We start from the raw sequence: 25592 nt of genomic DNA, 5'->3' as shown, positions 1-25592 counted from the left end.
GGCCACATGTCGAAGTGTCCTTGAGCAAGACACTGAACCCCAAAATTGCTCCCAGTGAGCGGGCCGGCGCCTTGCATGGCACCATTTACCATTTATCAAGTGAAGTGTTGTTATGTGACGCAGACAGACAGACAGACAGACAGGACATTTGGTTTGTTTTCCCCATTGGCAATAAATTGTATAGATATGAGTGAGAAAAGAAATCAGTAATATTTTTTTACAAATTGTGTGACTGATTGTGTTTTTATCTCCCTCTTACACACACACACACACACACACACAGACCAGTTCACAGTGCTCATGGCAGCGTGCACGGCAGACGCCGTCGAGGACAGGATGTTTAGGTGTGTGGCGCTGCTGCTCTCCAACAACGCCGACCCCAACATTTTCAACAGGTGAGACGTGTGTGTGTGTGTGTGTGTGTATGTGTGTATGTGTGTGTGTGTGTGCATGCTGTGTGTGTGTGTGTGCATGCTATGTGTGTGTGCGTGTGTATGTGTGTGTGTGTGTGTGTGTGTGTGTGTGCGTAGAGTGTGTGTACTGCACTGCTGAGTTTCCCGGAATGGCTCAGGAGACACACCGGGCCTCTCCCAGTGGACAACTCTGCCGTCTCTCTGTCAACACCGAAGTCTGCAGGTTAGAGGACAGCAGGGCACATTGGGAAAAAGGTCCCAAGTCCCAGTTATTAGGTCTAAAAAATTAGATTAGCTTGTCCTGCAAGGAAATCAGTCCGACCACATCTATTTACGTGGAAATGAATCAAGCTGGAACCAAGTGATTGGCGAACGAAGCTACGGCAGAATGACAAAAAGCAATCATATGGTGCCGCAAATAGGGCTTAAATTATATTCAAAGAGGTCTAAAAAGGTCTTAAATTCGACTTGTTGAAACGTGTAGGAACCCTGATAAACGCTGATCCCATTCAGATGTAGTTTATATTACAGTTTTTTTTTAATACCAGGAGAGAACTAGAGTATTGCAGGGTCAGACCACCCTGTGTCTGACCCCTACTGCTCCCACTGTCTGCTACCTTCATACGTACGTGCGTACGTCTGCGTGTGCGTGTGGAACGTCCTGTTAGGGCCTCTGTACGCACCAGACACCCTACAGACAGACACCAGACACCCTACAGACAGACACCAGACACCCTACAGACAGACACCAGACACCCTACAGACAGACACCAGACACCCTACAGACAGACACCAGACACCCTACAGACAGACACCAGACACCCTACAGACAGACACCAGACACCCTACAGACAGACACCAGACACCCTACAGACAGACACCAGACACCCTACAGACAGACACCAGACACCCTACAGACAGACACCAGACACCCTACAGACAGACACCAGACACCCTACAGACAGACACAACAATAAACATGCAGAAGGACCAAACAAGAAGCACCCCCCTCCCCCCTCCCCCCACACACACACCCCCACGCAGACTCTACACTGACGATGGCCAGACCCCAGAGAGGTTGAGAGATGGAGAGAGAGAGAGAGAGAGGGATGGAGAGAGAGAGAGAGAGGGATGGAGAGAGAGAGAGCGAGAGGGATGGAGGGAGAGAGAGAGAGCGAGAGGGATGGAGGGAGAGAGAGAGAGCGAGAGGGATGGAGAGAGAGAGAGAGAGAGGGATGGAGAGATTCCGATTAGAATTTAACTCGAATTGCACTCATTAGAGGATTTTATGTTGGTTTATTTTGGTATTCCTCCTGAAAATGACTTGAACTTGCCTACTGCATTACTTGCACTTTTCCTTTTATTTGAAGTTAACTTTTATATTTTATAATATTATATTTTATGTTGGACTGTAAGAAAGAGAGGATTTTTGTTGTTGTGGAATATTGCCCTGCAGTGCAGTTTTTGACATTTATTTTGGGAAAATTAAGTGATACATTAATCGAACAGTAAAAATAATAATCGTTAGACTAATCGTTATATTAGTCGTTAGACTAATCGGCTAACCGAAAAAATTATCGCTAGATTAATCGTTAGAAAAATAGTCGTTTGGGACAGCCCTATAGTAAAACATAAAGGGGGTAAAGGGAATCCCACGGGAACGTTGGTACTGAAGCTCAGTTTCACCTGAAACTGTCCAGTGATAAGACCCTTGTTTTTTCTTCTTTTTGGACGCCTTAGGATAGGGTAGGAGAACATGGTGTGTTCACCTGGCGCCAGAGGCCCTATACTAAAGTAACTTGGGTGTGTTCTCACTAGAACATTTGCTTCACTTGAATCGGAGTTTAGGATAAAATTCGCTTTGCTCTGGATCGTTTGGAGCTGTGAGAACGCGCATTCGAAGTCGCTCCCGCAGCAAAAAAACAACGGATGCTACGCTTGAAAAGGGTGGTTTCGCTCCAGTTAGAAACGACGCATCGAGGCTGTCCATAGGAAAACAGCGCATGCGCATGCGTGTTGATCTGGATAAGAGCGGGCAATTGAAAAAACGGGCAATTGAAAAAAATTCTGACATCAACTACCACGTCTGTTGCTTCGATTGCGTATGTTACTTTGTTTACATAAAGGGCTGTGAGAACGCAAATCAGAGAAATAATTGATGCAACAATGTTGCAAACTCATCCACTTGCGCCGGGTCTCGATTCAGACTTTCATGTGAGAACATGACTTCAGAGTTGGGTGGTTTATCTCTCTGCTGCTGTTCTACTCTCGGCGGTGACGTTGGAGCTGTGTTTGCTTGTTTGCTCAAAACACTTGTCTACGTATCGATTCTCTGCTAGTCTGGGAATGAGTAAGGACTTCTACAGTACACACACACACACACACACACACACACACACCAGTTCACAACCCCCCCCCCCCCCCCAGCAAACGACCTTGTCACCTGTCTGCCTCTGAGAACAGCCGCCCGCCCCTTGGGAAAAACATGAGAGCAGGTTCACTTCAACACCAGTGACGCTCGCCTGACTGACTGTCACCTGACTGCATAGATATGGTCAAACAGGAAGTAGATGGTAAATGTGTCGTGATGAGATATGGCTGTACCTGTCACTCACCTGAGCTTAGAGGACTGTGTCACACACAACTTTCCATACAAGTACTCACATTCACTTACTCTTTCACACACACACGCGCGCACACACACGCTCGCACACACACACACACACACACACACACACACACCACACCACACCACACCACACCACACCACACCACACCACACCACACCACACCACACCACACCACACCACACCACACCACACCACACCACACCACACCACACCACACCACACCACACCACACCACACCACACCACACCACACCACACCACACCACACCACACCACACCACACCACACCACACCACACCACACCACACCACACCACACCACACCACACCACACCACACCACACCACACCACACCACACCACACCACACCACACCACACCACACCACACCACACCACACCACACCACACCACACCACACCACACCACACCACACCACACCACACCACACCACACCACACCACACCACACCACACCACACCACACCACACCACACCACACCACACCACACCACACCACACCACACCACACCACACCACACCACACCACACCACACCACACCACACCACACCACACCACACCACACCACACCACACCACACCACACCACACCACACCACACCACACCACACCACACCACACCACACCACACCACACCACACCACACCACACCACACCACACCACACCACACCACACCACACCACACCACACCACACCACACCACACCACACCACACCACACCACACCACACCACACCACACCACACCACACCACACCACACCACACCACACCACACCACACCACACCACACCACACCACACCACACCACACCACACCACACCACACCACACCACACCACACCACACCACACCACACCACACCACACCACACCACACCACACCACACCACACCACACCACACCACACCACACCACACCACACCACACCACACCACACCACACCACACCACACCACACCACACCACACCACACCACACCACACCACACCACACCACACCACACCACACCACACCACACCACACCACACCACACCACACCACACCACACCACACCACACCACACCACACCACACCACACCACACCACACCACACCACACCACACCACACCACACCACACCACACCACACCACACCACACCACACCACACCACACCACACCACACCACACCACACCACACCACACCACACCACACCACACCACACCACACCACACCACACCACACCACACCACACCACACCACACCACACCACACCACACCACACCACACCACACCACACCACACCACACCACACCACACCACACCACACCACACCACACCACACCACACCACACCACACCACACCACACCACACCACACCACACCACACCACACCACACCACACCACACCACACCACACCACACCACACCACACCACACCACACCACACCACACCACACCACACCACACCACACCACACCACACCACACCACACCACACCACACCACACCACACCACACCACACCACACCACACCACACCACACCACACCACACCACACCACACCACACCACACCACACCACACCACACCACACCACACCACACCACACCACACCACACCACACCACACCACACCACACCACACCACACCACACCACACCACACCACACCACACCACACCACACCACACCACACCACACCACACCACACCACACCACACCACACCACACCACACCACACCACACCACACCACACCACACCACACCACACCACACCACACCACACCACACCACACCACACCACACCACACCACACCACACCACACCACACCACACCACACCACACCACACCACACCACACCACACCACACCACACCACACCACACCACACCACACCACACCACACCACACCACACCACACCACACCACACCACACCACACCACACCACACCACACCACACCACACCACACCACACCACACCACACCACACCACACCACACCACACCACACCACACCACACCACACCACACCACACCACACCACACCACACCACACCACACCACACCACACCACACCACACCACACCACACCACACCACACCACACCACACCACACCACACCACACCACACCACACCACACCACACCACACCACACCACACCACACCACACCACACCACACCACACCACACCACACCACACCACACCACACCACACCACACCACACCACACCACACCACACCACACCACACCACACCACACCACACCACACCACACCACACCACACCACACCACACCACACCACACCACACCACACCACACCACACCACACCACACCACACCACACCACACCACACCACACCACACCACACCACACCACACCACACCACACCACACCACACCACACCACACCACACCACACCACACCACACCACACCACACCACACCACACCACACCACACCACACCACACCACACCACACCACACCACACCACACCACACCACACCACACCACACCACACCACACCACACCACACCACACCACACCACACCACACCACACCACACCACACCACACCACACCACACCACACCACACCACACCACACCACACCACACCACACCACACCACACCACACCACACCACACCACACCACACCACACCACACCACACCACACCACACCACACCACACCACACCACACCACACCACACCACACCACACCACACCACACCACACCACACCACACCACACCACACCACACCACACCACACCACACCACACCACACCACACCACACCACACCACACCACACCACACCACACCACACCACACCACACCACACCACACCACACCACACCACACCACACCACACCACACCACACCACACCACACCACACCACACCACACCACACCACACCACACCACACCACACCACACCACACCACACCACACCACACCACACCACACCACACCACACCACACCACACCACACCACACCACACCACACCACACCACACCACACCACACCACACCACACCACACCACACCACACCACACCACACCACACCACACCACACCACACCACACCACACCACACCACACCACACCACACCACACCACACCACACCACACCACACCACACCACACCACACCACACCACACCACACCACACCACACCACACCACACCACACCACACCACACCACACCACACCACACCACACCACACCACACCACACCACACCACACCACACCACACCACACCACACCACACCACACCACACCACACCACACCACACCACACCACACCACACCACACCACACCACACCACACCACACCACACCACACCACACCACACCACACCACACCACACCACACCACACCACACCACACCACACCACACCACACCACACCACACCACACCACACCACACCACACCACACCACACCACACCACACCACACCACACCACACCACACCACACCACACCACACCACACCACACCACACCACACCACACCACACCACACCACACCACACCACACCACACCACACCACACCACACCACACCACACGCCTCTCTCTGTTCCTGGGAAGTGTCAGGTAGGGGTGGGCAAACGATCAACATTTTTTGTTCGATCATCGTAACGAATTAACGATCAATTATCGATTAATCAATAAGGTTTAAAAAAAAAAGCGAGAAATAACAAACATGTTTTCCTTGGGGAAAAAACTTTATTTGTGTTGCTATTGCAGAATTGCACAATGCACACATTCATTCATTCACATTAACTAGACACTACAGTCAGATAACAATCCTCTTAAACAAGGCAGTGAGTACTGAGTAGCCTAAATTCCCTGTCTTCTACTCTATCCGGACACGTTGGAATTATTATCATAACCCCCGGAGAATCAAAGTTATTGACCTGCAAAGGGTGCCTCCTTGACCGGCTTTTCCCGTGAATAACACCGGGTATGGAGGTGGTACAAACATAAGACTATTATTGCTAAATTCACCATCAGTATACGGTCATTTTGAGCCCTTAACCACCGCGCTGACACCCCGAGAAGATATACTTTTAATATGAAACTCGATCAATCGGGCGTTCACCGGCTGCTGGACGAAACTCCCAACTCCCGCTGTCAGCGAGGCGAGGGAATATTTATATCCGGGAATTCGCTCCTTGCTGTGTCCACGGTGATAGGAGTGGAGGATCGTCTCCATTCAAATAGTGTTGGATTCCCTGTCTTCTACTCTATCCGGACACGTTGGAATTATTTTCCTAACCCCCGGAGAATCAAAGTTATTGACCTGCAAAGGGTGCCTCCTTGACCGGCTTTTCCCGTGCATAACACCGGTTATGGAGGTGGTACAAACATAAGACTATTATTGCTAAATTCACCATCAGTATACGGTCATTTTGAGCCCTTAACCACCGCGCTGACACCCCGAGAAGATATACTTTTAATATGAAACTCGATCAACCGGGCGTTCACCGGCTGCTGGACGAAACTCCCAACTCCCGCTGTCAGCGACTGGACAGCGGGAGTTGGGACTGGAGGTCAGGTTACACTAACGTACGGGAACTTCCGTCATGCCGTACTGCGTTGTGAAATTCAATGCGAAGGCAAATGCAAAGTTCATTTCTCACACATAACGTGGACAAACTAATTTCCATTATTATTATTATTATAAAAAAATAAATAAAAAAAAAACGATTATCGAGCAAAATATTTTGTGATCGACCAAGACCTTATCGATCAATTAATCGATCATCGATCATCGATGCCCACCCCTAGTGTCAGGTATGGTGATGAATAGCCAGTGTGTTTCCCACACCTCTGGTCTGACGCGGTCTCTCACCCACTGTGTGTGTGTGTGTGTGTGTGTGTGTGTGTGTGTGTGTGTGAGTCCCAGGTGATAAAGTTCAGTGGAAAGCATCAGTGGTTATTTGTACTTTGCCAAGATGATGTTGCTTCACACACGAGCTCTGGCACACGTAGGTAGATGACCAATCACATCCTCTTCCTCTGTTCTCGGTAACATTGTTCTTTTTCATGAATGAAACCCCACAGAAACCTTCAAGCGGGGGTAACACTTTTACAGGGGTGCAAACTTGTCACCTTTTAGCCGTTTTAGCCGATTTTTACCTCAAAATAGGTCAACAGTTTTCATAAAGTTCTTTCAAAAAGTCACCTTTTTGGGCCATCACCAGTTTGCATCCCTGACTTTATGTGAACAGTGATTACTTAGTGATTGATTACTTAGTGATTTATTAAGTCATTGAGTGCCGACAGTCTCCAGACCGCTTGGCCATATATCGTACAGTACGACATGTTTTTATGTTGCCACTGAGATTGTGAAAGAGATTGGTGGTCTAGGACATCCAGAACCAGTGAAATAGGGTAGGTAGGTAATTTGCGGTAGGTCATTTTGACTGACGTTTTTACGGACATGGCCGATACGCATGGGATTAAGAACACAGACGACCTCCATAATCATTACAAATTACGGACGTCACCACGTAATACTAGTCCTGTGTGAATAGGGCTTTTGTGAGCAGCAGATCTAGGTAATGACCAGGTATCTGTGTGGCCAGTCAATGACACAAGTTGATCTACGTGCGAGAGCCCGCCAGGACACGAAACAGGCGTTCACAACACTGGTGTTTAGTCAGGTCATAGTGAGGGAGAACAGCATGAACAAACAGCGTGAACAAACTCTCTTGAACTGGACATACAGGGTTCCCACGGGCCCTTGAAATCCTTGAAAGTTTGTGAATTTGAGAAAAAGAAATCAAGGTCTTAAAAGTTTTAGAAAATAGACATGGGTCATTGAAAGTGCTTGAATTCCCCTCTCTCTCTCTCTCTCTAAAAAATATATATATATTCAACAATGTTTTACTTAGCTCGTCAACTAGTTCTGTCTCAAACTATGCCGTGCTGGGTCCTTGAATTTGAGAGAATTGAGTCTTGAAAGGTGCTTGAATGTGATGTTTCAGAATGTGTGAGAACCCTGTACTTAGTACTCGGTTCTAGGAGTGCCATGGGCTTGGTGTATGTCGCCCTCTAGAGGAAATCCAGTGTCACTGCGCCGTATCAAACCCCATTGCACCATCTCTGGTCCACAGCTCTGGTCTGACCTCTCTGATGCTGGCGGCGCGCGAGGGCCAGCTGATCAGCGGTCAGCTGATCAACCTGCTGGTGTCTCACGGCGCAGAGATCAACTCCCAGGACTCCCATGGCGACACGGTGAGTGTACCAACTTTTCAGAACTGCAGAGTCACTACCCATCTTCCGTTGGAGACTGAAGACCTCCATCTCTTCAGGTTACACCTTAACTGCTCCTCCTGAGACATCTACTGCCCCCCAGCACTGCGTCTCCTGAAGACACCCGCTTTTTTCCCTCTACTGTGTCCCCTAAAAACTTCTATTGACCCCTTTGTACTGTTTCTCTGTTTCTCCAGTGTCTATATATTTAAAAAATCTATAATAATAACTAGGTTTAGAAGAAGGTGATAGAAGAAGGTTTTTCCTTCTATCACAGAGACTGCCAATTGCCCCGGGCCTGAGCTGGATTACTCTTCCTGCTACGACTTGTGGATTGACGATTCACTTGCTTAGTCAAATGTATTGATTAAGTAAGTCGATTTGGAATAAGGCGTCTGCTGAATGCCAAACATGTAAATGTGAATGTTAATGTAAATGTGACCTGCCTGAACCCCCCAGTCTCACAGGGGCGTCGTGGTCACGCCTGGGTTCATTTACATTTACATTTTTGGCATTTAGCAGACGCCTTACTCCAAAGCGACTTACTTAATCAATACATTTGACTAAGCAAGTTAATCGTCAATCCACCAGTCGTAGCAGGAAGAGTAATCTAGCTCAGCTCAGGGGCCATTGGCAGTTGTCGTGATAGAAGAAAAAATAAAACAAAAAAACACTTATGTTTTAATATAGACACTGGAGAAACAGAGAAACAGTACAAGGGGGGCAATAGAAGTTTTAGGGGACACAGTAGAGGGGAAAAGCGTGTGTCTCAAAAGATGCAGTGCTGGGGGGTAGTGGATGTCTCAGGAGACACAGTGCTGGGGGGTAGTAGATGTCTCAGGAGACGCAGTGCTGGGGGGTAGTAGATGTCTCAGGAGACGCAGCGCCTTATGTCTACGACATAAGGCGTCTGCTAAATGCCAAAAATGTAAATGTAAATATAAGTCAGTCCATTTACTAATTACCACCCTGGTAACTCTCCTTGTGACTCTCCTGGTAACTCTCCTTGTGACTCTCCTGGTAACTCTCCTGGTGACTCTCCTGGTGACTCTCCTGGTGACTCTCCTGGTAACTCTCCTGGTAACTCTCCTGGTAACTCTCCTGGTATCTCTCCTGGTAACTCTCCTGGTATCTCTCCTGGTATCTCTCCTGGTAACTCTCCTGGTGACTCTCCTGGTAACTCTCCTGGTAACTCTCCTGGTACCTCTCCTGGCCCCCCCCAGGCCCTCACCATGGCGGTGCAGTACGGCAGGGACGTGGCCGTCCTCAAGCTGCTCCAACTGGGGGCCGACCAGAAGATCAGCAACAAGGCCGGGAAGACTGCTGCAGACCTGGCCCAGACCTTCAGGAGAACACAGGTACAACCAACCACCTCCTGACCCTGTGTGAGTCTGATCAGATGAATGACCAGAGTGTGTACACTTTGATCGCTCTGATGGGCTTGGCACGTCCAGTTAAAGCTGTCGTCAGATAAAAGAGTCGTTCAGAAAAGATGTTGTCACGTAGTCCGGGTGCTTGAGAGTGTATAAACTGAATAACCCTAAACACTAACCCTAACCCCTCCTGCACACTGGTGTGTAAGGTTTGGGGGGTCGCTCTTATTGTGGAGCGACCCTTTGGCGTCCTCTGGTGTTTATGTATGCATTTTTGTCTGTCCTAATTACTGATTGGTACCTGGTGTGTTTTTTTGGCTGTGGCTATTTATATCCCTCTGTTTCCTCTCTGGTTGTCGGTTGTTCACTATATGTTGCGTTCATTATGTGTGTACGGGGTCGTCGTAGCCTTATCGTTCCTCGCCTGTTTAGGAAATAAAGTATCGTTTGACTTTTGTAAGTACATTGCCCTGCCTTGTTCTATTGACGGCGTTTTTGGGAGACTAAAGCCATCTCCCCTTTTGTTTTGTTGTTTTGTTGCCTATTATTATTTAATCGTTTATCGGAGACTTGATTTCTCCTCTTTTGTTTCACCGCTTACTGGGTGGTTATTATTAATTCCCGTTTGCTCAAAATAAAGAGTACCTTTATTTTTGAATTATACTCCTGCATCCGTCTACTCTGTTCTACTCTGCACTTGGGTCCAAATACATTATCCCATCGTAACACTGGTGCCCTTGTTTGATTCACAGCTCTTGGGTCATAACGACCCCCAGGTTATGTGCTGTAGACTATATGGAGTATGGGCAAGTCTCTGCATTAAGAACTACCAGTGTCAGTGCTCCTGTCCCAGGGTGCTCCAGGGCTTGCTGTTATGCACAAGTTGCCTGTTATGAAAAAAACCGAAAACCAGATATTGTTGACACCCCTTCGATTCTGCGACTGCTTTACAGTCTCACCAGCGGGCGTCACTAGGCTACACTTTAAAAAAAGGTCCTATAATTGATTTGCCATTTGTAAGAGAAGATAAATAGAATAAAAAATGAAGGCACTAAAACTAGAAATCAGACAGTAACTCTTTTTTTCCTACAATGCTGAATGCTGCTGTTTAAATAGTTTTAACTGTAAACCAGTTGGTCACTGAGTACTGCAGAGTACTGTTTTGTTGCTTGATTAAAGGCTGGCAGTCCTCTTGTTGTGGACTATACTGGGGAAGTATTTCAGGAGTACAACAATAAATACAAATACCGGATTGATATCGGTATCGCAGATACCTGAAGCCCAGGTATCGGTATCGGTATCGGTAGTGAAAAAATGGGATCGGGACATCCCTAGTTCTAACCCCCTGTGTGCTCCCTATCCAGGGACGCGGGAAGGGGGGTGCTGAGGGTGCTGCAGCACCCCCTAGCGGCAGGCAGAAGGAGCTCCTCCTGCCTGAATTTAAAAAATAAAAATATTATTCAAACAATAATTTAAAACAATATAATAACTATTGTTGCTTTTGGGAATACAAATAAATGTGTTTTTTGTAATAAATGTAAAAATGTGTTTGTTCGTTTTAATGTTAGTGATCACATGGTCATATCTTGCTAGGGAATCTCTGAGTTCTTTAGCAAAAATGCTAAATCAGCCAGAACAATTGAAGTGGAGTTGGAAGAAGATGCTGAGCTTAACAACACTCCCATTAATGCTCTACTGTCGGACGTTGTTGAGAAAGAGCAACAGACGGCCAGAAACGTATTAGAACTGATATTCAGATCCATCCGATTCTTCGGCAGCGAAGGGCTTCCGTTAAGAGGCAATAACAATCGACATGGAGTGCTGTCTGTAATAATGGTCAACATCATGTTTGTGGACATTGTGGGACACTGTGAGCTGAGTGGAAATTACTGTAAATTCCAACACATTGTTCGTAAAATATTTAACGTTACGTCTTTGTAGTGTGCGGGTGCGTGCGTGCTTAACTATTATTGCCCGTGCATTGGGGCCCGTCGTTATGCCACTGTGTGCGTGTGAGCGAACGAGCAATCAGCGAGAGGGAGGGAGGGAGGGAGGGAGAGAAATCGTTATACTTTTTCCCCTGGCAATTTTTTTCCCTGTAGCGTATATAGACAGCACCTCAGCACCCCCAGTCAAAATACCTTCCCGCGTGCCTGTCCCTATCCATGGCTTCCTCCCTCCTGCAGATCATCAGGAACCTGGCCTCCTACGGCGAGGCCCTGACAGACGGGCTGGGGCCCTCCAGGGAGGAGACCATGTTCAAGTTCTTCAAGGGGGGGCCTCGCGCCCCCGCCTCCAAGCAGAGGTGAGGTCGGGGCTTGACCCACTAGAGGGCTGACCCAAACCCTACTGTACTAGCTCTGATATTCTACATTCACATTGTCCTTTGCAGCACTGCCTGCAGTAGGCCCCGCCCACTACTGCCCAGCTGAGCTGGTTTAGTCTATGTCCTGTAGTTAGTGTAACTCTCGTTAACACTAGAAGAGCCGTGAGGGGTCACGGTGACCCCTGTGAGTAAAAAAAAATTTCTATCTTTGCACTCGATCAAATTTCAGGACCCTCCTTTCATGACTTCTCCTAGATATGTGCGTTCTACCACCCAGTATCCTTACATTTTCTAAATCACTTCAGGATAAGATAGTATAAAGCTGTTTTGCAGTTTTTCTGTGTAGGAGGCAGGCTAAAAAAAAGAAGCGCCCTCTAGTGATCTCTGTGTGTAAATAGCAGATTTACATTCTAAAAAGGGGGTCTATTTGACCCTCTACTAGTAGGTAAAATAGGTACGGCTGTTGTAGTGTTAAAACACATCCTCTCTCCTCAAAGTAACCCTACATCTTGCCCTGAGTGGATGAGTGACAGTAAGGATTCCACTACGCTGCTGTCACCTGTCACAGTTGGTCATGTCAGCTGAAACATCATAGACAGGAGGAAGGAAGTATGGACTTCAAACTATTCCCATTAGACTCGTCATTCAGTGTGGGCTGTGAAGCGTGTGTTTGGCCCTCTTGTGGGCATTATAATAATAATAATAATACATTAGTCTTATATAGCGCTTTTCTAGACACTCAAAGACGCTTTACAAACTGAAAAGATCGAGTAGTAATAATAAAAAGACACAAAAAATAAATGAAAGAAAGTATAGGGGCCTAATGAATGTAGTGCTGGGGACACATGGGAGGGGGAGGGGGAGAGGATTAACTGGTGAAGGCGAGCTTGAAGAGGTGGGTTTTGAGGGCCTGTTTAAATGTTGGGACCTGGCCTGTGAGACAGCTGTTTCTCCATTGTTCTTTAGCAGCTAGACATAAACACAAATAAACTGCCGTCATAATGTGTGTTACTGTTTACCAGAGCTGAACTGGCGTAAGCAAAAGCTTTGTTGCGATTACATACGACTGTTGGTGATTCAGTGTGTCAGTGTTTAACACGGTTTCCGCTGTGACCTTGTTTGAAACCAGTTTGAAACTGTGACCTTGACCTTCTCCTCTTAACAGCCTGGCCGAACTGTGTGACTTGGAGCTTCTCCTGCACGGCCTGGACCTGGAGTACCTCTTTGACGTCATGCTGGTGAGTCTCTATGTTGAGTCCTCCTGTTTAACAGTGTATCATCAGGCTGGCCTTAAAACCACATCAGGCAAGATGTTTTTAGATTAGATTAGATTAGATTAGACTAGACTAGACTAGATTAGATTCAACTTTATTGTCATTGCAGAGTTCAAGTACCAGACAGCAAAATGCAGTTTCGCATCTAACCAGAAGTGTGAATAGTGATATAACACATGATATAAAACATGATAGTGATAAGTGATAGGTACAGTATGGCAAGTTACGGTAGTTAGTTATATACAGGAGAGGATAGCAGTAAGCTATGTACAGTTATGAGCTATGAACAGTTAAGGTAGATATGTACAGTTAAGGTAGCTATGTACAGTTAAGGCAGATATGTACAGTTAAGGTAGATATGTATAGTTAAGGTAGCTATGTACAGTTAAGGTAGATATGTACAGTTATGAGCTATGTACAGTTAAGGTAGATATGTACAGTTAAGGTAGCTATGTACAGTTTTGATTGATTGATTGAAAACTTTATTAGAAGATTTGCAGAAGTAGGTACATGAAAGTACATATTACATACAAGGTCAACTAACAGGATAAAAACCCAAGAAAGCCACTGGCTTATTTCAATTGGGGTCCTTGATTCTCAATTCATTGTTACATGTAAGACCGACAAAAAAACTAGTACTATCTACAAGATAATACAGACAAATAACTAGTACTATCTACAAGATAAACATACATCCAACATGGGAAGAACAATACAACAAAACATAAGGTATGTACAGCGGGTAGGACAGGTGGGGACATACACCACAGGTGGGGGCGGGGGACAAAACACAAAGTATGTACAGTGGGTAGTTCGGGCAGGGGGACAGACAAATAATATGTACAATGGGTAGTTCGGGCGGGGGGACAAAACAACAAGTATGTACAGTTTTTGATTTAGAGGGTCCAGTTACGGATTGCAGCCTCCTGTAAATGTTTTTGAGAGTGGTTTTGAAGGTGGGCAGTGTTTTGCACTCCTTTAAGATTATAGGAAGGGCGTTCCACATTTTTACTGCATAGTTTGCAAACGAGTTTAACCCCTTGTTTGTGGTGCAACGCGGTTGAACGTGGTTCGTGGAGCTTCCTCTGGTATTGTATGTGTGGACGTTGTTCACTTTTTGGAAGTATGTTGACAGGTACTTGGGTGTCTTTGTGGTGTAGCGTATCTTGAAGACCAGGCCCAGTGCAAGCTGCTGCACTCTGTCAACTACTCGTAGCCAATCAAGGCTAAAAAAATGAGCAGCGGTTAGATGTGTCCTAGGGTTGAGGCCTAGCAGAAGCCTAACCAGTTTATTTTGGGCTGTCTGGAGTCTTGTTTTTTGGGCCTTTGTGGTTCTATAGTACCATGATGTTACGGCATAGTCGAAGTGACATTGAATGAGAGCTGCTGATAGGGTCCTCAGTGTGTTTTTACTGACAAGTGAGGATATCCTGTACAAGAATCTAGTTCTATGGTTAACTTTTTTGATTACTTTTGCTGCCATTTTATCTCCGGAAAGATTTGCCTCTAAGATGGAGCCCAGGTATGTAATATCCTCTTTTCTTGTGATAGTAATGTTACCCACTTTTATTTTGTAATTTACAGCCTTTCTGAGTTTAGATGGGGATCCGTATAGGATGGTTTCAGTTTTACCTAGGTGTATTGATAGTTTATTGTCAGCTAGCCAGATGCAGATTCTACTCAGTTCAGTGCTTAGCGCTTTTTCCACCTGCAATATGTCCCTGTCAGAGACCAGCAGAGCCGAGTCATCCGCGAACAGGAACAAATTGCAATCACATGCTGATGACATGTCATTCACATATATTAGGAACAGTAAAGGTCCCAATATGCTTCCTTGTGGAACGCCGCAGTTAAGGTAGCTATGTACAGTTAAGGTAGATATGTACAGTTATGGTAGATATGTACAGTTAAGGTAGCTATGTACAGTTAAGGTAGATATGTACAATTAAGGTAGCTATGTACAGTTAAGGTAGATATGTACAGTTAAGGTAGATATGTACAGTTAAGGTAGATATGTACAGTTAAGGTAGCTATGTACAGTTAAGGTAGCTATGTACAGTTATGGTAGCTATGTACAGTTATGGTAGATATGTACAGTTATGAGCTATGTACAGTTATGGTAGATATGTACAGTTAAGGTAGCTATGTACAGTTAAGGTAGATATGTACAGTTAAGGTAGCTATGTACAGTTAAGGTAGCTATGTACAGTTAAGGTAGATATGTACAGTTATGGTAGATATGTATAGTTAAGGTAGATATGTACAGTTAAGGTAGATATGTACAGTTAAGGTAGCTATGTACAGTTAAGGTAGATATGTATACTTAAGGTAGATATGTACAGTTAAGGTAGATATGTTAATTTTGCCATTTAGCAGACGCTTTTATCCAAAGCGACTTACAATTACGAATTACAGGGACATTCCCCCTGGAGTAACTGAGGGCTAAGTGCCTTACCCAAGGGCACACTAGTAGTGGTGTGGCTTCAGGCGGGATTTGAACTCACAACCTTCCGATCACAAGTCCAACTCACTATCCACTAGACCACCACTACCCCTATACGTGTGTAATTATATGTACAGTTAAGGTAGATATGTACAGTTAAGGTAGCTATGTACAGCATGGTGTATACAGATGTATACATTAGAGGCTATATCAAAAAGAGGTATGTAGAAATGTGCAAAGATATGGTATGCTAGATACCAGACACTCTGGTTTGGAACATTATGCAAACTGTAAAAGTCCTATTGTAGCAGTGTAGATGTGTATTTTATTAATGTGGTTTCTTACAGGAGAATGACGTCACCTGGAGCGACCTGCTGACCATGGAGAAGGACGACCTGGAGAACGTAAGAAGAAGTCTTACACACACACACACACACACACACACACACGCTCACACACACACACACGCTCACACACACACACACACGCTCACACACACACACGCACACACACACATGCTGTCGCAGCTTCAAAGTACTACCACTGTAGTCCAGGGGTTGACATAATAATAATAATAATAATAATAATAATAATAATAATAATAATACATTAGACTTATATAGCGCTTTTCTAGACACTCAAAGACGCTTTACAAACTGAAAAGATTGAGTAGTAAAATAAAAAGACACAAAAAATGAAAGAAAGTATAGGGGTCTAATTCATTTTTAGATTACTAATCTAAGTCTAGGTGTCTTTGTGGGACAATCTACTCTGTATACTAGTGATGGGGGAAACGAAGCTTTCGACGCAATTGACACGTTCGACACAATTGTGTCGGAAAAAGTGTCGATCTATCGATGCAGTCGATACAGCAGCTCCACAATGACATCTGCTGGTCAGGTCATGGTATTGCGGCTGTATCGACTGATTCACAAGTCAGGAATTTGAGGCAAAATACAATAAGCCATGTTCAATAAAGGTGCTGTGATAAACTGTGTGGCCATATATGCGATCTTAAATGTTGATGTGTCTAGTAGACTATAATAAATACATATATGAAAGAATAAATAAATAAATGCAAATGTTGTGTCCATTTCTGATATGTAAAGATACAAATCTGAACGACATTTAGGCATGTGTGGGACATGGCTGTTTGATAATTGGGGCAGATATAGATGGTCAACATGGCATAACAGGGGCCACAGTGTTGGGACGTGCTCGTGGAACAGGGAAAGAGTGCAAAACAAGGCTACATTGTGGAAACTGGACAGACTTGTGCTTATGTGAACAATCAAATATTTATTGCTTGTGTACATGAACAGGCAACGTTTTTTTATGTGTATCTATCTGGCTAGCCTATGTGTTGCAATTATGAATCTATGACTATCTCTGTATGTTCTATATCTATCTATCAATATCTACCAATCTCATGTCTATTTCTATCTCTATCTCTGTCTCTGTCAATAAATGTATTCTGTCTAGCGTCCGTATGTCTCCACTCTGACTACAACCCTCGAATATGAGTGAATATGAGTGAATATGAGAGTTCAACGTCATTTTATGCAGTACCAAACTTGGAACACTGCCCCGTTTGCGGAACGATTGACACACGCGTCAGATGTGCGTGTGTGACGTACGAATCTTTCTTCGAGTAGTCACGTGGTTTTTGCCATTTGACACAAGCATCGATACATTTGTATCGACGCACATTGCGTCGGAAGATAGACGCTGTGTCGTGACTACTGCGTCGAGCGTAACATCCCTACTGTATACTGCAAATCCACCTAGTAGATTTCAGGCGGCGAACAAGCAACGCCAGCGTCCTCTCTCAACCGCAATTTTTTTTAAAGCTCAAAGTCAGCTTTATTGTCAATCCAGTATATGTACAGACATACAGAGGGCTGCCATTGCGTTTCCCTCTCATCCACGGTGCATAGCAAACAAAAACAATAAATAACAATATGATACGACAAGATAAAAAAAAAAAAAAAAGATAAAAGATTTGAAATGTGCGGTACAATGTACAGGGGTGGAATACAATATGAACAATGACAATAGTACAGGCGTGCTTGTATGCATGAAGCTGAAATGTGTCTGAAGGTTCTGTATCACGGGACTGAGCTCCTCTGTGTCTCCCAGATGGGCATCGATGACCCAGAGGACCAGAGGAAGGTGCTCAGCGCCGTGCAGGAGATGCACCCGGACAGAGTGGACCTGGACAGAGTGGACCTGGACAAACTCAGCCAGCTGGACAACATACACACTGGGTACCCACACACACACACACACACTCAGCCAGCTGGACAACACAGACACAGGGTACACACACACACACACACACACACACACACACTCACACACACACACACACACACACACACACACACACACACACACTCAGCCAGCTGGACAACACAGACACAGGGTACACACACACACACACACACACACTGCAGACTAGTTACTTGTTTAAATGTTGCAATTGATCCGCGGTGGACATGCTTGCCGAACCGTGGGGGGGCGTTTTCTTTCTTTTCAGGAGAAAATAAATGGTCACCTTTTTGGGCCGTCACCAGTTTGCACCCCTGACTACAGCAGGTGGATCATATCTACTGGTCTCACACTCTGCAGCAGTCCACCATTCATTCACACACACACACACACACACACACACACACTGGAAGTCATCCATCCCTCCGCCCCTCCAGTCTAACCCTTCCCTCTGTCCCCCCTGCCTGGGATCTCCTGTCCCCCCCCAGCCCAGAGAGAGAGGAGTGCGGGGCGGTGTGTGTGTGTGTGTGTGTGTGTGTCCTAATGGGCTAAGCGGGCAGTAATGATTTGTAAGGTGAGAGGGGATGGAAGGTGACAGATGGAGGGCCAGAGCTCAGGGCCAAACAGCCGTGTCTGTCTAGACCCACCCCCCCCCCCACACCATGAATCCTCAGTCCTACCCCGCTCTCTCCTCCCTGTACTCAGCGTCCAGGCCCCGTAGAGGGGAGGGCGGGGGTGCGGAGCGCGGAGAAGACGCTGTAAATCCCACAAGGCTAAACCTCTCCTCCGCTGACGGGTCCCACTGTAAACACCCGCAGACAGACAGACAGACAGAGAGGTCCAGAGGTTTCGGCTCATCCTACCACAGCCCTAAGCCGGATTTCTGGTGGGAAAAAAGGTTCCGCTCACACACACACACACACACGCCCATCGCGGCGCGGTCATCCGTTTAGCTTTTCATCTCCGCTGCCCTCAAAGCGACTCACTTAGAAGAGGCGTCGTCTCAGGGAGATCAACCACCGCTCCGGCTGGGAACGTCCCTCCTCCTCCCCCTCCTCCCCCTCCTCCTCCTCCTCCTCCTCCTCCTCCTCCTCCTCCCCCTCCCCCTCCTCCCCCTCCTCCTCCTCCTCCTCCTCCTCCTCCTCCCCCTCCTCCTCCTCCTCCTCCCCCTCCTCCTCCCCCTCCTCCTCCTCCCCCCCCTCCTCCTCCTCCTCCCCCTCCTCCTCCTCCTCCCCCTAGACTAAGATTTAGACTAGACTAGAGTAGAGTAGAGTAGATTTAGATTCAACCTCTTCTTGTCATTGCACAACAGAATGTCTTTTTTTTTCTCTAGGCAGAAGAGCAATTAGGGGTTAAGTAAGTGCCTTGCTCAAGGGCACAATGGCAGTGGTAGGCACCACTTGCGGCCCTGAGGGAGGGGATCGAACCGAACCAGCGACCTGCCTATCGCTATCCGCCGGCCTCTCTTAACAGAGGTCAAGTCCCCTAGATAAACTAACAGAGTGTCTAACACCCAGGGGCCTGAGCAGGGAGATAGTACCTCCAGGCCTGCCTGACAGTGTTTACATGCCCCGCTGACAGAGTGTGAGGCTCACAGAACAAGCTGCTGGGATCCACCACGGCTCACCTATCACCCCCCCGCCCCCCGCCCCCGCCACGGGAAACATACCATTAAGATAAAGAACCGCATTTATCAGCCATCATCACCACCACCATCTCGAGAATGTCGTCGCTGAGAGGAATAGGACTTCTTTGACGGATACGAGATTATGTACGAAGACGGAGAGAGAGAGAGACAGGAGAGACATAGGTCACGGTCTGTGGGTTTTTTGAATGATGATGATGCTGAGGGTCCACACATGGTCTAGGAACAAGTGTTTCTGTGTGTGTTCAGTTGTCTGGGTGTTGCGTAGGGGGGGAGACTGTAAATGGATTGTAAACGGACTGCACTTACATAGCGCCTTTATCCAAAGCGCTTTACAACGGCCTCTCATTCACCCGTTCACACACACACATTCACACACCAATGGCGGCAAGCTGCCATGCAAGGCGCCGGCCCCGCTCACTGGGAGCAATTTGGGGTTCAGTGTCTTGCCCAAGGACACTTCGACATGTGGCCAGTCGGGGCTCGAACCGCCGATCTGCCAACCTTGTGATCATTAGGCGGCAGCTCTACCTCCTGAGACACAGCCGTTTGACTGTGCGCCCCTAGTCGCCTGTCTGTCCGTCCGTCCGTCCGTTCATGGGAAGTGGAAAGTGGAGCCTTCCTGTCTCTCTGTCGTCACCTCTTTGGGACAGACGGACACAGACATCCATTTGTGTCTGTCTGTCTGTCTGTCCCAAAGAGGTGAGTCGTCTGCTGTACATCTCCCCTGATCGATGTCTCTGTGTGTGTGTGTGTGTGTGTGTGTGTGTGTGTGTGTGTGTGTGTGTGTGTGTGTGTGTGTGTGTGTGTGTGTGTGTGTGTGTGTGTGTGTGTAGGAGTGAGGAGTTGTGTAACTTCCTGATCAGTCTGAGGCAGCAGTGTTGTTACCTGACGGAGACGGTTCAGGACGTCATCGGCCGCTTCCCACAAAGCGCCTCTGAGGTAACACTGGTGTGTGTGTGTGTGTTTGTGTGTGTGTGTGTGTGTGTGTGTGTGTGTGTGTGTGTGTGTGGGTGTGGGTGTGGGTGTGGGTGTGGGTATGTATGTGTGTGGGTGGGCGGGTGTGTGGGTGTGGGTGTGGGTGGGTGGGTGGGGACATGAAGGGTAGTAGGATGAAGCCTAAGCTTATCATGTCCTACCCCTAACCGTCACTTCCATGTGAGAACAATAATACTTAAATTATATTCTCCATTGATTACCGGTAATACATAAATTAACAGGATCAACAGTACTGATAATTTTTCTGTCTTCTTAATACTGTCTGCTGCTCTTGGTGCGTCTTAATACTGTCTGCTGCTCTTGGTGCGTCTGATGGATGTCTGTCTTCCTCTGGTCCCCAGCTGATTCTGGGCCTGGACCCCCAGGGCAAGTCTCAGGCCATCTGCAGCGAGCTGGTGGTCCAGACCAGAGACCTGCAGAAGGAGGTCACCTCTCTCCGGAACCTTCTACGCAAGGTCAGTACGGTACTCTCCATGTCTGTCTCACCCTCTGCTCCGTATCCTCCCCCTCCACCTCCCTATCCTCCTCCTCCACCTCCCTATCCTCTCTGCTGTTCCCCAGCCCCGGCCAACCTCCCCCTCCACCTCCCTATCCTCCTCCTCCACCTCCCTATCCTCTCTGCTGTTCCCCAGCCCCGGCCAACCTCCCCCTCCACCTCCCTATCCTCCTCCTCCACCTCCCTATCCTCCTCCTCCACCTCCCTATCCTCTCTGCTGTTCCCCAGCCCCGGCCAACACCCCCTCCACCTCCCTATCCTCCTCCTCCACCTCCCTATCCTCCTCCTCCACCTCCCTATCCTCTCTGCTGTTCCCCAGCCCCGGCCAACCTCCCCCTCCACCTCCCTATCCTCCTCCTCCACCTCCCTATCCTCTCTGCTGTTCCCCAGCCCCGGCCAACACCCCCCCCACCTCCCTATCCTCCCCCTCCACCTCCCTATCCTCCTCCTCCACCTCCCTATCCTCTCTGCTGTTCCCCAGCCCCGGCCAACACCCCCCTCCACCTCCCTATCCTCCTCCTCCACCTCCCTATCCTCTCTGCTGTTCCCCAGCCCCGGCCAACCTCCCCCTCCACCTCCCTATCCTCCTCCTCCACCTCCCTATCCTCTCTGCTGTTCCCCAGCCCCGGCCAACCTCCTCCTCCACCTCCCTATCCTCCCCCTCCACCTCCCTATCCTCTCTGCTGTTCCCCAGCCCCGGCCAACCTCCCCCTCCACCTCCCTATCCTCCTCCTCCACCTCCCTATCCTCTCTGCTGTTCCCCAGCCCCGGCCAACCTCCCCCTCCACCTCCCTATCCTCCTCCTCCACCTCCCTATCCTCTCTGCTGTTCCCCAGCCCCGGCCAACACCCCCCCCACCGTACTGGTGAGAGAGTGAGTGACCAGGGTCATCTTCCTCCTCGCTCTCTCTCTCTGTGTGTGTGTGTGAGCGAGCGTGTGTGAGCGAGCGTGTGTGTGTGTGTGTGTGTGTGTGTGTGTGTGCACACAGGGGTAAGTCCTGACAGGGCTGGGTCCTCACAGCCCATAAGTCAAAGACAGTATGACAGTGTTCTGTCAGTGTGGGGGGGGGGGTGGGAGGGGAGGGGGGGTGGGGTTCTGTCAGTGGGGAGGGGTGGAGGGGTCGGGGAGGGGCGGGGGGGGGGGTCTTCAGGGAAGTGGGGGTCGGGGTGAGGACAGGAAGGGGGGGACCCCTGGACGCTCCCGGTGTCAGACAGGAATTCGACGGCCAACAGAGGCCATGTGGAAAGACGAGGTTCTCCTTCTCCCTTCTCCATCTCCTCTGTGACAGCTCAGCTCCAGACATGGACCCGCACGCGTGCGCAACACGCACTGAGTGGAAGAGTGGGGGGTGGGGGTGTGGGTCAAGATATCCCCTCTGTGTCATCTGAGTGTGTTGGTGTGTTGGCAGATATCAAGTGAAGTCTCAGCGTCCTTGTCGCCCCTCTGGAGATCAGCGTGAATGACACGGGTTTGAGGTTTGAACACGTTTAGCCTCCTGCTCTGAACTCTGTTTCATAGAAGAACAACATGGTCAGGAAATGACGAGGACAATTTCCCCCAACCACATTCATTCAATCAACAAACATCAACACGCCCGTGACTGCCACCTAGTGTCCAGTTTAAACTCTACACCGAGTTGGGAGTCTAAATAGAGCACACACAGTATACATAGTGAGATGAGCCATGTTATCTCGTAATGTCTAATGTTGTAGTGGGGCGGTTGTGTCTCAGGACGTAGAGTCGCCGTCTAATGATCACAAGGTTGGCAGATTAGTGGTTCGAGCCCCGGCTGGCCACATGTCGAAGTGTCCTTGGGCAAGACACTGAACCCCAAATTCCTCCCAGTGAGCGGGCCGGCCGGCGCCTTGCATGGTAGCTTGCTGCCACTGTTGTGTGAATGTGTGTGTGAATGGGTGAATGAGAGGCCGTTGTAAAGCCCTTTGAAGTGGAAAAGCACTTTCATTCATAAAATTCACCCTGTCTGTGTTGACTTTTGACTTGACTTTTGGACCATTGGGACTGACTATAGCGTCATATACCACACTCAACGGGGGGGAAATACGACATGAAATATGTCAAAATGCAGCACTATCATGTAATGTTAGATATATAACATTAGACAGGGAGCGCAGATGTATTTTTATGGCGTTCCGAAATGAACGATATGAGGCTGGGAGGGAAAAATCACAGTATACCCACTAGACTACACCACTGTGTGTAAGTGTGTAGCAGTCGTCATGGTGATGTGGTAGGTAAGGGACTTGGCCCTGGCCTCAGATCAGATCAGGGCAGTCAGGTGAGTGACCAGACATGCCAGCGTCTCCACAGGTAGTAACCGTCTTAGCGCTCCAGCCAATCGGCCGCAGTAATTGAGCCAATTCCCAGCGCTCACCCTGAGCGCAGGAGAGCTTTGATGGAGGTGAACTGGCGGGAAGTGGCGTAATCCGGACAGGATTATGTTAGCCCCCAACATTAGGTCAGGATTGGTCACCTGAAAGGAGGGAGTGTGTGTGTGTGTGTGTGTGTGTGTGTGTACTGATCTCTCTCTCTCTCACCTTTTCCCTTGTGATGCTCCCCTCCTCTTTCTCTCTCTCTCTCTCTCTCTTTCTCTCTCTCTCTCTCTCTCTCCTTCTCTCTCTTTCTCTCTCTCTCTCTCTCTCTTTCTCTCTCTCTCTCTCTCTCTCTCTCACCTTTTCCCTTGTGACGCTCCCCTCCTCTTTCTCTGTCTCTCTCTCTCTCCCTCCCTCACCTCTTCCCTTGTTCCTCCCCCTCCTCCTCCTCTCTCAGATGGACCAGACCGGAGACCCCTGCTGTCTTCCTGGACCTGGTTCCCACGGCAGCTGGGGGAGACGGGTCCTGAAGAGCTGCGCGCTGAGCATGCTGGGAGCTGGTCTGCTGTTCCTGCTGGCCAGGGCCAAGGGTGTGAAGTAGATGATGTGCCTTCCCTCTCCTCTAGACGCCCCGCGAAACATCCTGTTACTCTTGTTTTGGCCCAGTTATGGCTTAGGTTATTAATCAGTTCACTCTTTTGTCTGATGTTTATTTTTGGTTAAGAATTATGGCTAATGAGACTAGGATCTCAAATGCGTTTCAGAGAAGTTTCAGGTGATATTTAGGTGTTATTGGTCCATGTGGCTGTGTTTTGTTTCTGATTGTTTTTTGCGTTCGTACTTGTACAACTACTGTTGTAGTTAGTTGTTTAAACTTTTGAAGTAATAGTGTGGGGTTTTGTCAAATAAAACCCAGTTTCTTTATCTAGAGCACCCAAGTTTAGTATCAGTGAAATCCTCCCAGAACATGTTCCAGTAAAGAGAGCGGGAGGTCACTTACGGCTCAGAAGGAGAACGCTTTACACCAGTTTTCTTTTGAAATTGAATTTAGAGAAATGTCCAGTTTCAATAATATAGATCTACATCTATATATGTAAAATGTTTAGTGTTTTCTTATGTTATATTATTGACATAA

The 25592-nt window shown here is 48.8% G+C and overlaps 1 protein-coding gene across 1 annotated transcript in view; it reads left to right on the top strand.

The window, feature by feature from the left end:
• The window catches only part of LOC308150673 (ankyrin repeat, SAM and basic leucine zipper domain-containing protein 1-like), a gene marked incomplete at both ends in the record, with an annotated part of 32178 nt that extends 7120 nt beyond the window's left edge, over positions 1–25058 (top strand). The window contains 10 exons of the mRNA XM_080523478.1: positions 284–395; positions 9162–9282; positions 10524–10658; positions 12860–12978; positions 14165–14237; positions 17064–17120; positions 18856–18983; positions 21469–21574; positions 21973–22086; positions 24915–25058. Of these exons, the coding sequence (XP_080379604.1) occupies positions 284–395; positions 9162–9282; positions 10524–10658; positions 12860–12978; positions 14165–14237; positions 17064–17120; positions 18856–18983; positions 21469–21574; positions 21973–22086; positions 24915–25058 (1109 nt within the window). The remainder of the gene's footprint in view (positions 1–283; positions 396–9161; positions 9283–10523; positions 10659–12859; positions 12979–14164; positions 14238–17063; positions 17121–18855; positions 18984–21468; positions 21575–21972; positions 22087–24914) is intronic.
• Between the last annotated feature and the right edge of the window lie 534 nt (positions 25059–25592).

This window comes from Nansenia antarctica (genome assembly GCF_963989245.1).
Source record: "Nansenia antarctica genome assembly, chromosome: 2".
Lineage (NCBI taxonomy): Eukaryota > Metazoa > Chordata > Actinopteri > Argentiniformes > Microstomatidae > Nansenia > Nansenia antarctica.
This window is presented reverse-complemented; position numbering and strand designations above follow the sequence as displayed.